This window comes from Onthophagus taurus, chromosome 8 (assembly GCF_036711975.1).
Source record: "Onthophagus taurus isolate NC chromosome 8, IU_Otau_3.0, whole genome shotgun sequence".
Lineage (NCBI taxonomy): Eukaryota > Metazoa > Arthropoda > Insecta > Coleoptera > Scarabaeidae > Onthophagus > Onthophagus taurus.
Genome location: NC_091973.1, coordinates 18,900,535 through 18,916,632, shown reverse-complemented (window position 1 = coordinate 18,916,632; position 16,098 = coordinate 18,900,535). Strand labels below are relative to the sequence as shown.

Below are 16,098 nucleotides of genomic sequence, written 5' to 3'. Positions count from 1 at the left end.
ATAAAACTACAATCAATTTTTTATTTAAAAATTATTATATTTACAACTTAAATACAAGTAACATTATTGTGATTATATAAAAATTTTTGTAAAATTAATACATTGTTTTGTGAACATACTGCTGGAGAGCCGGTGTGGAACCAACATTGATTGTTGGATGAATTTAATTTAGTCTCATCCTCTTCCGCAAATTCTAACGCAATATCCGTTAGTATTGAATTGCTTTTACGTGTTTTCAAAAACTGCTTCTTTTGATTTCCCTTAACAAATATTTGATCGTAGGAGGAAATTAAGGTATCAATTACATTTAGACCTTCTGATTGATTTATCCACCCATCGCTATATAGCAACCTGTGATGGTTGCGTTCCAAATATCTCACTGATCTTCGATCTCGAACGTTTAACTGTTGGAATGGTATACTAGCTTTTAAGTGTAAATGTATTATGTAGTCGGTGGTGATATCCACAAGAGTAAATTCTTTAACTTCGAATTTAGAATTGACGTAAAACCCCTGAACGTCTACAACCGCGATTTTGAACTTCATATTGTAAACTAACATATGACCTCATGTGTAATTTAATTTATAATTACAGATACCTCCCCACTCAAAGGTTTGTATGTATACATGGATTCTTGGAGTAGTATACAGTATGCTTTTGTATCAGGCGGAAAATCTTTACCGCTTTGAATTTCGATACGCACCTCACATGATGCGGATGGGGCGGCTTCTTCATCGTTATTCTTAGTGGTATCCACCACGAATAAAGGTCTTTTTTTAAAGCTTGCGAAATCCATAATCGGTTGTTTTCGAGATGTTTCCCAAATATATGGTTGAAATTCGGTATACATTTTATAGAGTTCAAGATAATTTTCTTTCGCAAACTCCAAATTCATCGACTCGAATGGATAGCAGTATGAGTTTAGATATACTTTAAGATCTATAATGTTCAAGTGATCGAAAAGTGTACAATCTGAATTCGGCTGATCCTTTCGATTGGTTTGGAATGCAACTATAACGTATTGAGGTCTACCTCTGTTAGTTGTTGACGTGACCGACCAAATCTCTTTATTTCCCTTTCTCATTGAAGGTAGCTCATAAAAAGACCACTTCCGAAACGGTACGGGAATGTTTGCGTTTTTATTTAAACCATCTAACAGCTTCATCTTTATAGATGGGCTTGGGTACACATGTTTCGCCAACAATGTAACCGTTTTTACAGTAAACTCTGCGGTGCTAGAATCGGCTTTTGATGTAGATTTATAACAATTGGAGTCAGTACGACTTCTAACAAATCTAAATTTGAAGCGACCTCTCATAACGTGATTATAGTCCCTAAATAATCCGAAAATATGACTTAATGGGATTTGAAACGTGAAATCCTTGTTCGCACTAACTGTAGGCAAATTTCCTTCGGGTGGCCATTTTAAACCAGCTATTTCTAAAGATTTGCATTCCACTTCGTTTTGTTGAAGTAGGGTTCGAATCAATGATGTTAAACCGGGTTCACGTACCCGTTCGATTTCAGTACCGTTATGCTCAAATGCGATATACTCAAATAGATATGTTGGTAAGTTGTGCGTTAGCTGGATAGTATCAGTTGGATCGTTTAATTTTTCTTTGTAATCTCCCTCAATACGTATATAACTTTCGAAGAACGAAAATAAAACATCTTCTTGGTTTAGTTCAATGGTGAATATATCGTTATTTTGAAAAGAATTTGTGGAAGGATGGTAACTATGCACTTCTTCTCTAGCGATCGAATTATCCACGATGGGTTCGCGGTATATATTTAACTTTTGTGTAGACATGATAACCCAACTGCTCGAGAAAACGTCTGTTGTCCGCTCGCAATGAAGTCTTTCTTTTAACTGATCTAGATGTTCTCTTTCCACCTGAGTTATAATGTTTTCTTTTGATAGATGAACGCTGTTGAGGATCGGTGGCTTTTAATTGGAACAACAGCCCCATTATGAAGTTCGTTTTAATTCTAATCTAATAACAATTTCTTCTCCACGAAAGTTTACCAATTTACCACGCTGATCAGGTAATCTTAGTGTAATGTTCGATATCGGACGATCGGTGTCCACTGGCAAATAAATGGGGTTCCTTGGCTCTATATTTATACTGAAACCAGGATCCACAGTTGGAGCGAATTCATATAGCGTGTGAGATAATTTGTTATTGTAATACGAGCCGGAAATTATATTACATTCCACTCGAACGGATGTCACACGTATTATATTTACCGGAAGATCTGATTTATGCTTTATCGATACATCTAGTTTACGATTGGAAAACCCCAATATAGAAGCTATCGTATTTGGTTGAGAGAAATCTATCTCAAAATAATCGCTTTTTATTTCACACTGCAAGGTGTTATTGTTAGCCTTGAGTGAAAAAAATTTTTCAGGATCATCAACCGTATTCAATCCGATACGACGTAAAATCTCTTTTTGTAAAAATTTCTCAATGTCCGTTATTTCATATGCACCAGTAGGAATTTTGATTTCCTGTGGTAATGCCCCCTCGTCTATAGTTGATTGTCGGCTTTTATTAATGGGCAATTTTTCGGTAAAGTAAAATTTATCGTTTACTCCTTGTTCAATGTTTGGTATACTGTTATACGTATAGAATCCAATAAGAGCAAGCGAGTAACTCGAGTTAGGGTCTAATTTTATAGGCGGATAATAGTCTTCGGAGATTTCGCTTTTTGTACTGACCAGTGTGAACGTCTGTGACATTTTCACTCAAATGAGTTATTTCTTATGTTAAGTAGGAAATTTATACATAATTGACCGCAGTTATACGGGTTATCCTTTTGAAAATTATCGTGGTTATACACAATTTGACATTTTTTAAAGTATTTTAAAAGTTCTTTAGGTGGTTTTAGATCTCCATAACTGTCGAAATATAACACCCTATTGCCAATTTTTTTATAGGCTACCCAATGGGTTCCGCTACCTCGGTGATCATCTAAATTTACAACAGCTGACTCATAATATTTAGGACCTTCTTTAGGCAATCCATTTCGCATATACACTCCGCGAAAATTTGGAATTTTAAGTGTTTTAGCGTATTTTATTATATCGAGATTTGTTAGAGGTCTATTAGGTAGCCTAGTTACAAGTTTTTTTGTTGCTTTTTACTTAAATATAAACCCAATCCTTTTTTATATTTTTTAATATAAAGTCCACTTCCGGTTTCGCCAATCGCGATAGCTTCCATCGCCTTATTGTGTCGTTCAGCTTCTTTCAACTTCTCTTTAGCCTCTTGACCACTCTTCACCGCGCGATACACACCAGCCGCGCTGCCTGATAACGCTCCGAGAGCTGATAGTCCGGCAAATATGGCTGGTAATATCGGTAGTATACCACCACTTGTAATAGGTAACGGGATTGTACGCGGAATTTTAACTTTTTTCTTTCCACCCGCGGATTTAACAGCTATACGAGCACTTTTCAAAGCTAATCTAGCCGCTTCCCGTAAATTATCTGTTGTTTTGGGTAAATCTTTAGCGATTTGCTTTACCAACACGCTTTTAAATGCTATCGGTTTATTTTTTTTATCTTTTAATCTTTTAATTATTTTTTGTCCCTTATGACCCATTCCCAATTTTCGTTTCACTTTCATAGCGTTTGTAACTAACCAAGCTGATGCTTTTTCCCCCAATGTCGAATCTTTCGCTTTCACTCTCCCCCAAGCGTTTTCCTCCAAACGTCTATCGGCCATGCGACGTTGTTCTAAAGAATTATTGTCCGAATACGCTATATCGTGTTCTCTACAAGCCCGATCTAATGGATTTATTCCTTTATCGCCTCTAGCCAAACGTTTCTTCAATTTTGTTCCTGGTCCACAAAATTGATAGCCTGGAACGTGTAACTCAACGGGTAGTTTATTGATAAGTGTATTAAGTATTCCGCTTCCCCCCGCCGTCGCAGATGTACTATCTCGAGTAAACAGCATACTCAACTGATGCGGTTTACGCTTTCACATCCCTTATATACCCGCACATGAAGATTAAAACTCATTTTAGTTTTATAATGCGTGTAGTGCAACACCCATCTCTCACAATGTCATTAACCGATCTCGATCGGTTAACGATGATGAAACCGATAACCAGTCGTAGGCATGGCGATCTCATACCGAACAGTATACGAGCAATAGTATGCGGTCCGAGCGGATGTGGGAAAACCAACTTGATGTTAAATCTCATTTTCGATAAAAATGGTTTAAATTTTGAAAATATTTATATATACTCAAAATCCTTACATCAACCGAAATATGAATTTTTAGAAATGATTATGAAACAGTTACCCGAAATAGGACTTTATAGATTCATCGATAATGATGCCGTTATAGATCCGTCTGAAGCTAAACAAAACTCAATTTTCATATTTGACGATGTAGCATGCGATAAACAGGATAAGATTCGATCATTTTTCTGTATGGGACGACATAATAATATTGATTCGTTCTACCTTACGCAAACCTATACGCGGATACCTAAACACCTAATACGAGACAATGCAAACGTCTTAATTCTATTCAAACAAGATGAGGTTAATTTAAAACATGTGTATGATGAACACGTTAACACCGACATGAAGTTTGATGTTTTCAAGGACGCTTGTAAACGGTGTTGGAATGATGATAAATATAACCCTATGATTATTATGAAAGATTTTGAAGTAAAGGGTGGAAGGTATCGTATAGGAATGGATAAATTTATTTACCCGGACTAAATTATTGCATTGTTATCTGGTATTTGTGAGAGTAAGCATGTCACATAACGATGAAATGACTAAGCGTTCCATACGTGAGAGGGATAAAGCTATAATTAACATAACAAATACTATTAAGAAAAAATATTTAGCGCTTAAACTCGGTCGAGAAAACGATGACCGTCTTATCGCTAAACTACATCAGCCTTTAAGCGATTCATTAAAAGATATGACTAATAAATTAAGTGAAGTGAAACCTTCTTCTTCTGTACATTACCATCACCACTATCAACCTACTGATGATGTCGGTGTTGACGTTAAAACGAAATTTGATGAAACCGATTTTAAAACTCCGGCATTTAGGAAAAAATTAACTTTTCCTGAAAGTGATGATGAATTTAAAACGCCGCCGGATGCAAAACAAAAATTGAAGGCGGAGGATTTACCTATAGAAAATCTACCGAATCAAATTCGGGATTTATATTATACGTTTGGTAAAAGAGGAGAAATTGATGAGAGAATGGGTATACGTTATGATCCTGATGAAAACGATTGGATGATTGGATCGAAGACTGTCCAGTTTAAACCTTCTCATATTGTTCTCGGAGGCGAAAAACGCATACAAGCCTCTACGGGGTTATATGAACTTATACAGTTAAAACGACCTACGAACTATACCGAAGAGGATCTACAACGTTACAAATCTGTTCTAGCGTATACGGGTGCGCATAAGCGAAATTTTACGGGTCCTATAGTTGGAAATAAATCGTACAAGTATACTAAAATTATTAAACCTTTATTTACATTTAATAAGTCGGGGGATGGATTAATACACGGACGACATCTTGAAGTGAACTCGAAAATCGTTGAGTATAAATATTGGGATGATGTTAACGAATTGGTAGATCGATTGAAATTGTTGTACGCTTCACATGCGGCAGGAAACAATTCCCATATTAATGAAATCACATCCATTATAGAAGAACTGAAGGAGAGCGGCGTTATATAATAATAATAATAATAATAATAATAATAATTTATGCGTACCAATGAACGGTGGATCAAGCGTGAGTGGTGTGAGCATTGATAAGTTTGGTCGTACATTACGTTCTGCGCGGAATAAAGTATTGAATGATGAGAATTTAACTACATCTCAACGCCATATTGGATTCCCTTTAACCGTAGATGGAGATTATGATATCCAGGGGCGTAAACTATCTAACGTTCAACAACCGACGGATGAAAATGATTGTGCGATAAAAATTTATGTAGACGAAATATGTGAAACATTGAAAGCTACAATCTTAAACGAAATTAAGGTCATAATAGCGGACGTTCAAAGAATTATTGGAGATCATAGTAAACGTATACATCAGGTGTCAACAAAAATTGATATTAAAAACTCTACACTCTTACGCGACATTAAAAAAATTAACGCGGAAATCCTATTAAATGGTCAGCAAATTACAACTCTAACAAAATCATTCAACACTAATTTAAATGCATTTGATATACTCACAACAAATCTACGAAATGGGATACAGGGTGTTGCAGATCGTCTACTTGATATGGAAAGCACTATAAATTCACGACTAGATATATTGGAGAAAAAAAAGTTGGACCTAATCCATGAGCGTAAGAATGCAGGTATCGAAAGCGAAACAAACTATAGTTGAAGAACTTCATCGTCCCGCTAGACGTTTATTTCCTAGACGCAGAACTATATTGAAGGGGATCGATGATTTATGGCAAGCTGATCTTATTGAAATGATTGAATTTGGTAAAATCAATGTTGGACATAAATACATCTTAGTGGTTATCGATTGTTTTTCAAAGTATCTCTGGATGCGGCCGTTAAAAAATAAATCCTCAACAGATGTAATACACGCGTTACGTTCAATTCTCTCTGAAGGTCGTGTACCTAAAAATCTACAAACTGATCAGGGAAAGGAATTTTACAATACACACTTCAAAAAGTTGATGATGGAATTTAAAATTAATCATTATTCAACGTATAGCGTAATGAAGGCTGCAATAGCTGAACGCGTAATTAGAACCATAAAACAAAAGTTGTATAAAATGTTTAGTCTTTACGGAAATCATAAATGGTTACACTTATTGGATGCTATTACAACTCAATATAATAATTCAAAGCATTCAACCACGAAAATGAAACCATCTCAAATAAATTCGAAATCTGTAGAAAATAAACTTCTCAATACGGTGTACAATCATATTAAAATTGCCGGTAAGGGAAACTTTAATGTTGGAGATGTAGTTCGCATTAGCAAGCATAAGCATGTCTTCGATAAGGGATATTTACCCAACTGGACCACTGAGTTATTTAAAATAGTTAAAACACAAATTACGAATCCAATTTCTTATTTATTAGAAGATATGAGTGGACAACCTATTAAAGGAGCTTTTTATGAATTCGAACTTCAAAGATCCAAACAACCTGATGTGTATCTTGTTGAAAAAGTGTTAAACAGAAGAAAGAATCAAGTGTTCGTTAAGTGGTTAGGATTCGATTCATCCCATAACAGTTGGATACCGAAAGACAATATCGTTTAGGTTTAAATGTTTTTTTCTAAGTAAAACGTATATTTACTTTACATTATTGTCAACTTAAATATTAATAAATCCTATTATTTATTTAAAAACTTTTAATTTATTACATCCTTATAATTAATTAGCGTTTTAAATTTCTATTTATCCGTATTTCATTTACACCAATAATTCTATTGCTCAGCATTATTGTAACCACAATGTAATTTAACACTTCCACTGACGTGGTGCATTGAACTTTACTGAACCTCGACGATTTAATAAAAACTGCTTAGTTTGCATTTTTATCTAATATAAATACCTATTATTTCTAGAAACTTTTTACTTCACAGTCATCTGTGGTACTCGCAACATCAGCAGTTTTAATAAGCGGTTGCTCTCGTTAAAGTTTATATTTGACACTGTCAATTTCAAATCTCTTTAAAGATGTTCGCGTGCCATAAGTGTCAAAAGTCGTTCACTGCCAAAAGGAACCTCGATCGGCACACGCGACTTTCGCATACTAATAACGTTAAGAACGAGTGTTCTTTATGCGATAAATCTTTTTCGAGATTCGATAGTTTTCAAAGACATAAAAGATTAGTGCATGGTTTAGAAGTTGGTCCTCAGCGTCAAGCGCCACCTCCAGCAATGGCAAATTATTCGAAAGTGAAATCCACCATCGATGTACCACCATCTACATCATCGGCGGTGAGGTCAATTTTGCAACCTTCTAAACGTCTTCCTCAATCGCTATCGGGTGATAATGGTTTAGAAGTTGGTCCTCAACGCCAAGCGCCACCTCCTGCAATGGCAAATTGTTCGAAAGCGAAACCCACCATCGATGTACCACCATCTACATCATCGACGTCGGCGGTAAGGTCAATTTTGCAACCTTCTAAACCTTCCTCAACCGCTATCAGGTGATAATAGATCAAAGCTATGCGATTTGTGTGGAATTTCTTTCACAAATCATATGGCTTTGGAGTCACATCTCAGGATGAATCATACGATAGAGGTTGAGAAAGGTGTTGAGAAGATTGCAACTTGTTACAAAGATCGAGTTGCGTCTTATAAAATATCCGGAGATCGTGATGATGATGATGATGATATCTCCACATATCTTGCGCGTTCCCGAAATACTGTCGGAAATATTATCACATCTTACATGAACCTGAACGGCTCGGTGAAGGTGCAACTCGAGCTTTTATCCATTTTTATTAAAACAACAATTAATGAAAATGGAGATGAGACCGTTACCGCGTCCGAAAAGAATTTTAATACCAAATTCGAAGTAATTACACAATTCGCCGATTTTATTGAAACTTATGATGAGATGGTGGCAAGTATTAACCATCAAGCTGAAGAGTTTCAGGAGAGGGGGTCCGGTTGGGCCTTCTTCTCTATTTCATACCTTCTTCTAAACATCAACAAATTCCAACCTATACCCGGCTCGTCGTACATCCCGCTTCCTGAATCAATCGCTACCAAGAAAGCGTGCATCAACATCAAAAACTACGATGACAACGCTTGTTTAGCTTGGAGTCTCGTATCTCATCTGCGACCGGTTGAAAGTAATAGAAACTTAACATCATCGTACCCGCACTTTTCAACCGTATTAAATTTAAAAGATATAAACTTTCCCGTGCATTTAAAAGACATTCCTAAAATTGAACAATTAAATAATTTAAGTATAAATATTTATGAACTAGTTAAATCATCCAAAGAATACGTGGTGGAAGGGCCAATTTATTTTACAAAAAATCGACGGGATACCCATATAAATTCACTTTATTTATATGAAAATGGACACGGACATTACGTTTTAATTGTAAATCTATCACGTTTGATTTCTAAACAAGTATACAACCACGGTCATTCTGTACACCTTTGCGATGGTTGTTTAACACGCTTTTCCACACAAAAGTTGTTAAACGATCATCAACTGCATGATTGTAATCATATTAAAACCATTTTACCATCGAAAAATGTGCGCTCAAGGCCAAACTTTCTAGGTTCGTATACGCCTGAAAATATTTTACAATTTAATAATTATAAAAATACTCAAAACGTTCCCTTTGTTATATATGCGGATTTTGAATCGATTTTAAAGCCGGTAGAGTTTTGCGAACCTAGTACTTCAACATCTTTTACCGAAGCGGTAGATATACACATGCCGTATAGCTTTGCTTATTATATCGTTTCAACATCCGATGTTAAATATTATAAATTCGAAACGTATACGGGCCTCGATTGTGGTAAAGTTTTTGTTTCAAAATTAATCGAGGACGTTAAATTTATTTACAACGAATATTTAAAATGTATTAAACCAATGCTACCTCTAACCGCTGAAGAGGAATTGAAATTTAATTCGGCTTCGTTATGCCATATTTGTAAGTCACCGTTTGATGGTTTTAATCAGAATAAGGTTCACGACCATTGTCATATTACCGGCAGATTTAGAGGTGCCGCACATTCAACGTGTAACCTTAATTTCAAACTCCCTAATTTCATTCCGATATTTCTTCACAATTTTAGCGGGTATGATTCACACTTATTCGTAAAGGAATTAGCTGATATCGATTCGGAGGGTGGTATCGATGTTTTACCCAACAACAAGGAAAAATACATTAGCTTTAGTAAAAACGTTTTAGTTGATCGCGTTAAAAAACAGCACAAAGATGATTTTGAAAACGTGTACATGAAAATGCGCTTTGTAGATTCATTTAGGTTCATGGCATCCTCTCTCGATTCGCTCGCCAGCAATCTTGTGGACGATGACTTTATCCACGTTAAAAAATTTTTCATACGTCACGAACAGTTTAAATTGTTAACAAGAAAGGGTATTTTTCCTTATCAGTATATTGATTCTATTGATAGATTGGGTGAAACATCATTACCCTCTAAAGATGCTTTTATGAATAAGCTGAGCTTCGATGGTATAAGTGAAGATGAATACAATCATGCGCAAACCGTTTGGCGTACATTCGGGTGTCAAAATTTACGTGAGTATTCAGATCTATATCTAAAGACCGATGTACTTTTACTTGCAGACATCTTTGAAAAGTTTCGAGAGGTTTGTTTTAGTACTTATGGGTTAGACCCTGCCCATTATTATACAGCGCCAGGTTTATCTTGGGATGCTATGCTTAAGTTCACGCAGATCAAACTCGAACTTTTAACAGATATAGATCAGGTACATTTCATTAAAAAGGGAATTCGCGGGGGCATCTCGTTTTGCGGTCATCGTCACGCTAAGGGAAATAATAAATATATGGCCGATGGTACTTTCAACACCGATTTACCTTCAAATTATTTAATGTATTGGGATGCAAATAACCTCTATGGATGGGCAATGTCTCAATATATGCCCGTTAATGAGTTTGTTTGGTTGGATGCGGCCCAAATTGGAAGTTTCGAATTTAGAAACGTATCCGATACCTCAGATTACAGGTATATATTGGACGTTGATATTGAATATCCGCGCGAATTACACGATTTGCATAACGATCTACCATTTCTAGCCGAAAATATATGCCCGCCAAACTCTAAAAGCGTAAGCGATAAAAGACTTATTCCAAATTTATTTAATAAGAAAAATTATGTAATTCATTATAGAAATTTAAACCATGCCGTCGCTCACGGTCTTATAGTTAGAAAAATTAATCGTATTTTATCTTTTAAACAATCAGCTTGGCTTAAACCTTACATCGACGTTAACACACATTTACGTCAAACTGCTAAGAATAGTTTTGAAAAGGACTTTTTTAAATTAATGAATAATGCGGTTTTCGGTAAAACTATGGAAAATGTAGATAAAAGGGTCGATGTGAGGTTAGTGACAAGTTGGGAAGATATACGTAAGAGAACGGGTAGACCAAAATTAGGGGCACGTAGTCTAATTGCTAAATTAAATTTTAAAAATATAAAAATTTTTACGGAAACATTTTCGGCTATTCAAATGGAACATCTGCATGTGGTTTACGATAAACCCTTATATGTAGGGTTTGCAGTTTTGGAAATTTCTAAATTACTTATGTACCAATTTTATTATGATTTTTTGAAACCTAAATTTGGTTCTGAAATTCAATTGTGCTACATGGATACCGACAGCTTCACTGTGTCCATTACCACAGATGATGTGTATGCATTCGTAAAAGATAATTTAGAACGCTTCGATACGTCAAATTATCTTCCGGATAATGAGTTTAGCATCCCACTACAAAATAAAGCGGTATTGGGGTTGATGAAAGATGAAAATTCAGGTAGAATCATGTCAGAATTTATTGGTTTACGTTCTAAATTGTACGCTAATAGGGTCTGTTCCGGCCGTATCACTAAAAAGGCTAAAGGTGTAAAGAAGGCTGTGGTTAAACGCAAAATTACCTTTGAACATTATTTGGAATGTTTAACGTCAAAAAGAGATATTTACATGAAACAATACTTGTTCAGAAGTCAAAAGCATAGCATATATACCATGCTACAAAATAAATTGGCTCTTTCATCACGTGATTCGAAACGTTATATTAATGATGATGGGGTGAGTACATTAGCGTGGGGTCACTATCGTATCAACACTCCATTATCATAAATAGTTTATATTTTTTAGTTGTAAGTTAAATTCTGCTGTTATTTAGTTGACTTTTAAAAAATTATGTTTAATTGTAAATTTAAATCATATGTGCCTCAGTTACCTTTTAAAAATCGAAGTGTTCACATCGTGGTCATAATGTCTTGGACTGACTTTCGGCTTAAACTGAAGCAGTGTTTAAATACCGATTTCCCAGAAGAAATTACCCAGCTCGATTTGGTACTTGTAGACATACGAGACATCGATGGTGATAAAATAAATGATTCGCAATTTGTACAATTTTGTGAATTTGAAAATAACATATGGAGGGTTTATCGCAAGGGTGATATTCTGTATGTTGGTAGTGATGAAGACTTTGAAGATCATCGAAAATTTAAAGATTTCCTAAAAGTTAACGGATACTTTCCTGATAATGAATCAGCTAAATTAATTATTGACGACCATATTAATGTTAATGATTTTGAATATATTAACGATTGTTATTACAATTATAACTATTGGCATGTGTATCGTAATGCAAATACTATATTTGTTAATTTTACCGATTGTTAAATTTTGTATATATTTAATTGTGTATAAACTTTCAAGATTGTATTTTAAAATGTTTCAATATATTTAAATTGGGTTAATTGGGAAAATTAAATTGTATTATTTAAACCATTTCCTTCTTTTATTTAAATGTATTTTTTTTTCACTTACATCATTTTTGTTAATGAAAACGCATTAAAAAATTTTATAATTTGTATTATTTTTTTTTACTTTCTTAATATTAATTATATATATGTATAGCATTTCATTTAGGTCAATTATTCCATTGCTCAGCATTGATTGTAACTTGACACTCCCGCCGGCGAGGTGCATTGCACTTTACTTGGTGATGCGCCGCGCCGATTGTCGTAAGTTGACACTTCCGCCCCGGCGAGGAAAGCATTGTATCGCGTAACTCATAATCAGTTTTACTTTAGAAACCGAACGTGTCAAACGTAAACCGCGCGCAATGTCTCGTAGTCGTCTCTGTGTTTTTCTTTTTTTCGGTCTCTGTGAGTTTAAACCAAAGAAAAAATTTATTCGAAGTTGAGTTGGATTTACCCGTCAAACGTAAACCGCGCGCAATGTCTCATAGTCGTCTCTGTGTTTTTTTTTTTCAGTCTTTGTGAGTTTAAACCAAAGAAAAAATTTATTCGAAGTTGAGTTGGATTTACCCCTTTTACCATATTTATTGTTAATGGAAAACGTCTTACGAGCTGCGCATGGTCGTCACCTTCCGTTGTGGTGGAGTTAGAAGCGGGCTTGCTTCTCAACGTTTCTTTTTTACCTACCGATCAAGAAATTTTTTGGAGTTACAAGATCAATGTATCGTGTATAATAATAAAGGATGGTGGTAAACCGAAGCCCGCTCATATAATTGAATTTGTAAAAAAAGTACCATAACATTAAGGTTTTTATTATTTTTTTGTAACTATTTATTATGTAATGTTTATTATTATAAAAATGTTTATTAATACTTTTATTGGGTTGATTGGGGGGGGAATTAAATTGTGTTAAATTGTGTTATTATTATTTTCCGGAATATTCCCAAGTTCCTGCGCACGCGCATTCAAGAGTTGTGAGGCGCGCCTTTATGCGTTCAACGCGCCATCTTTCAGAAACGCCGATTCTAGACAGGAAGTTGTTGCTCCTCCGCTCCTCCGTGACGTCATCCGCCCGATGTAAAAGGATAGGGAGGGGTGCCAACCAAACGCTTGAGGGAAAAAATAGGTTGGTAACAAGATCTGGTGACTTTTTAAAAAAGTAGCAGTCTACCTGGTTGGTAGTGGTTTAGTTCCACTACCAGCCACTAGGTGGCGCGTTACTTTTTTTAAAAGTCACCAGATCTAGTTACTTTTCCAATACCAACCTATTTTTGTTTTCTCCACAGCCATAGGTTGGTACCCTTCCCTATCCTTTTACATTGGGTTGATGACGTCATGTGGAGCGGATGTGGAGCTGTGGAGCAACTTCCTATCTAGAATCGGCGTTTCTATACTACTTAGGTAATTGCGTTATCTCATTTTTTATGACCATCGCAAACCCTTTGTAAAATCTTACCGCGAGACTTTTAAGAGACGGGGATGTTTCCCAGAATTGGATTAAAATAAATATTTTGTTGTATTTTATTATGAATGATTTAATTAAGGAATTTCGTTAAATTTTGACAAATAATAATTTTCAATCAAAAGTAAACGTTACAATAATAATTACAATAAACTATTTTTAATATATTTTTAATACTTTTTGTTTTTTAATATTTATTTATTATTATTGTAACGTTTTATATATATAATTATATTTTAGAAGAATACGTTATGCGGAAATGGGATAGTCTTCGTGGCGGGGATTTATGTCAGCGATTGGTCGGCTCAATGACATCCCGATTAGAAGAATGTCAAAATAATAACAGGTTATACACCCATTATTAAATTTTGACATAACAAATTTTATTCATTATTAAGTAGGTATAATTTTTATTATTAAACTGTTCTTAATATTTGATGAAATCTTTTTAATTTTTTCAATGCTGACCGACAATATCAAGTGAGAAACAATAAGCGCATACCTGGCTGTGGTCCTCAAGACGAAAAAGATAAAACTCTTCATCCCGCGGGATGAAGAGCCCCTTCCAAAGCCGGTAAGTTAAGACAACCTTAATAAAATTAATAGTAACCATCAATATTTTTTTTCTTGCAATTGAATCCTGGATATAACGACTTCCGCAGAAATCCGGGTGGTCCGGGAGAAGAGAGGGGGGTATTTAGTGGGTAGCAGGGGCTAATTAATTGTAGTCCCACACTCCCGGCCGAAATACGATTTTTCCGACCCACGAACTATAGGCGCCATCAGTAGGCCGGGGTGCGTAAGGCATTTTCGCCTCCTCTGCGCAAAAAAAAAAAAAATGTATATATATATAATAAAATGTTTTATTATTAATAAAATTTTCTTTGTAAATAAATGAATTATATACTCAAAATCAAATGGTTTTTCATTATAATATGGAATATTATCATGCTCATAAATAACAATCTATAAAATTCAGTTTACAGGTAGTTTCAACAGAAATTTTATATTACCTTATGTGAATAAGGTAATAAATTTTTTAACATTACTAAAGTGTACAAAAAATAAAAAGTTTATTGTTTACCCATTTACGATGAAGATGAGAAATTATTGTAAAATTTTAAGACTTATTACAAAAAAAATATATCAACTCAAGAAAAAAAAATTCGCAAAAGCCTTATGTCAAAAATACGCAAAAAAATGTGAAGAAACGGTGCGTAAACGCATTAATGGTCGTAAATGGCTTGAAATTATTGAGACTTTCTATAATATTAAACGGTTAAAATGCCATTTTAAATGAGATTAGAAAAAAAATATTACTAATGGAAATTAAGAGACGATTTTTACATAGAATTTTAACTAAATTCTTTAACTTTACGAAGATATACAGTACAGAAACGTATTTAAAATTAAGAAACAATTTTTTTCACTTATTAAAGTTCAATTATTTTATTTTAATGAATATATTTGACTATTTTATGAATTTTTAAAATCGACTACGTCATAACATTGGTACAGTTATTTGAATTGTAAAAACGAAATTGTGTATTTTTGTTCGAATCCAAGGCGCGCTCGACTTTAAGCTGGCATCGGGCGCCCGGCACTTCAGGGTTGAAGAGACGACAAGGCTAGAGCAAAGGTTCGAGAGAAAATGAGTACGCCCCTCCAGTTTTCGATTCTTCGGCAGTACTCGGCAAAGCGACCGTGCGGGGGATTTGTTTTCTGTCCCTTACGCCATGTAGTAAATAAGGTTTGGCCGATAGTACGTTCATACCAAATCAGAAAAAGCCAAAGCAATTAGTTACAATCTTTACAAGTTAATATGTAAAATAAAACATTAACGACTTACCAAGGGTCAAAGCGATAATATTGAGAGGAGTAACTCGTTAAAAAGTGTAACACTTTAATTTTAATCCGATCGAATAAAAGTTAATTAATAATTATTTATTAAATAACTTACATCAAACTTAAGAATTACCGGAGTCTTACTCGGACTTTCCACTAAGACTCTTAACCGAAACCGAATAGGGTGTTTCGCCGAAGAAATTCATTTAAATCCAAACCGAACTGACTCAAAAGGCGCTCCTCCTCAATATTTAAACCTTTACCCTCTCGACGCTCTTTCCTCTAGGAAAGTCCTTAT

General features: G+C 34.8%; 2 protein-coding genes across 2 annotated transcripts; one reads left to right on the top strand and one right to left on the bottom strand.

Moving 5' to 3' along the window:
* Positions 1–577: 577 nt before the first annotated feature.
* LOC139431348 (uncharacterized) lies at positions 578–1,810 on the bottom strand. The gene has a single exon (XM_071199003.1). It carries the CDS (start codon positions 1,808–1,810, stop codon positions 578–580), a length of 1,233 nt encoding a protein of 410 aa, XP_071055104.1.
* A 6,436-nt stretch (positions 1,811–8,246) lies between these two features.
* On the top strand, positions 8,247–11,861 carry LOC139431347 (uncharacterized). The gene has a single exon (XM_071199002.1). It carries the CDS (start codon positions 8,247–8,249, stop codon positions 11,859–11,861), a length of 3,615 nt encoding a protein of 1,204 aa, XP_071055103.1.
* Positions 11,862–16,098: the final 4,237 nt, after the last annotated feature.

Excerpts from the sequence above, each read along its gene's own strand:
- LOC139431347 (XM_071199002.1), top strand. The coding sequence starts at position 8,247 with ATGGCTTTGGAGTCACATCTCAGGATGAATCATACGATAGAGGTTGAG.
- LOC139431348 (XM_071199003.1), bottom strand. The coding sequence starts at position 1,810 with ATGTCTACACAAAAGTTAAATATATACCGCGAACCCATCGTGGATAAT.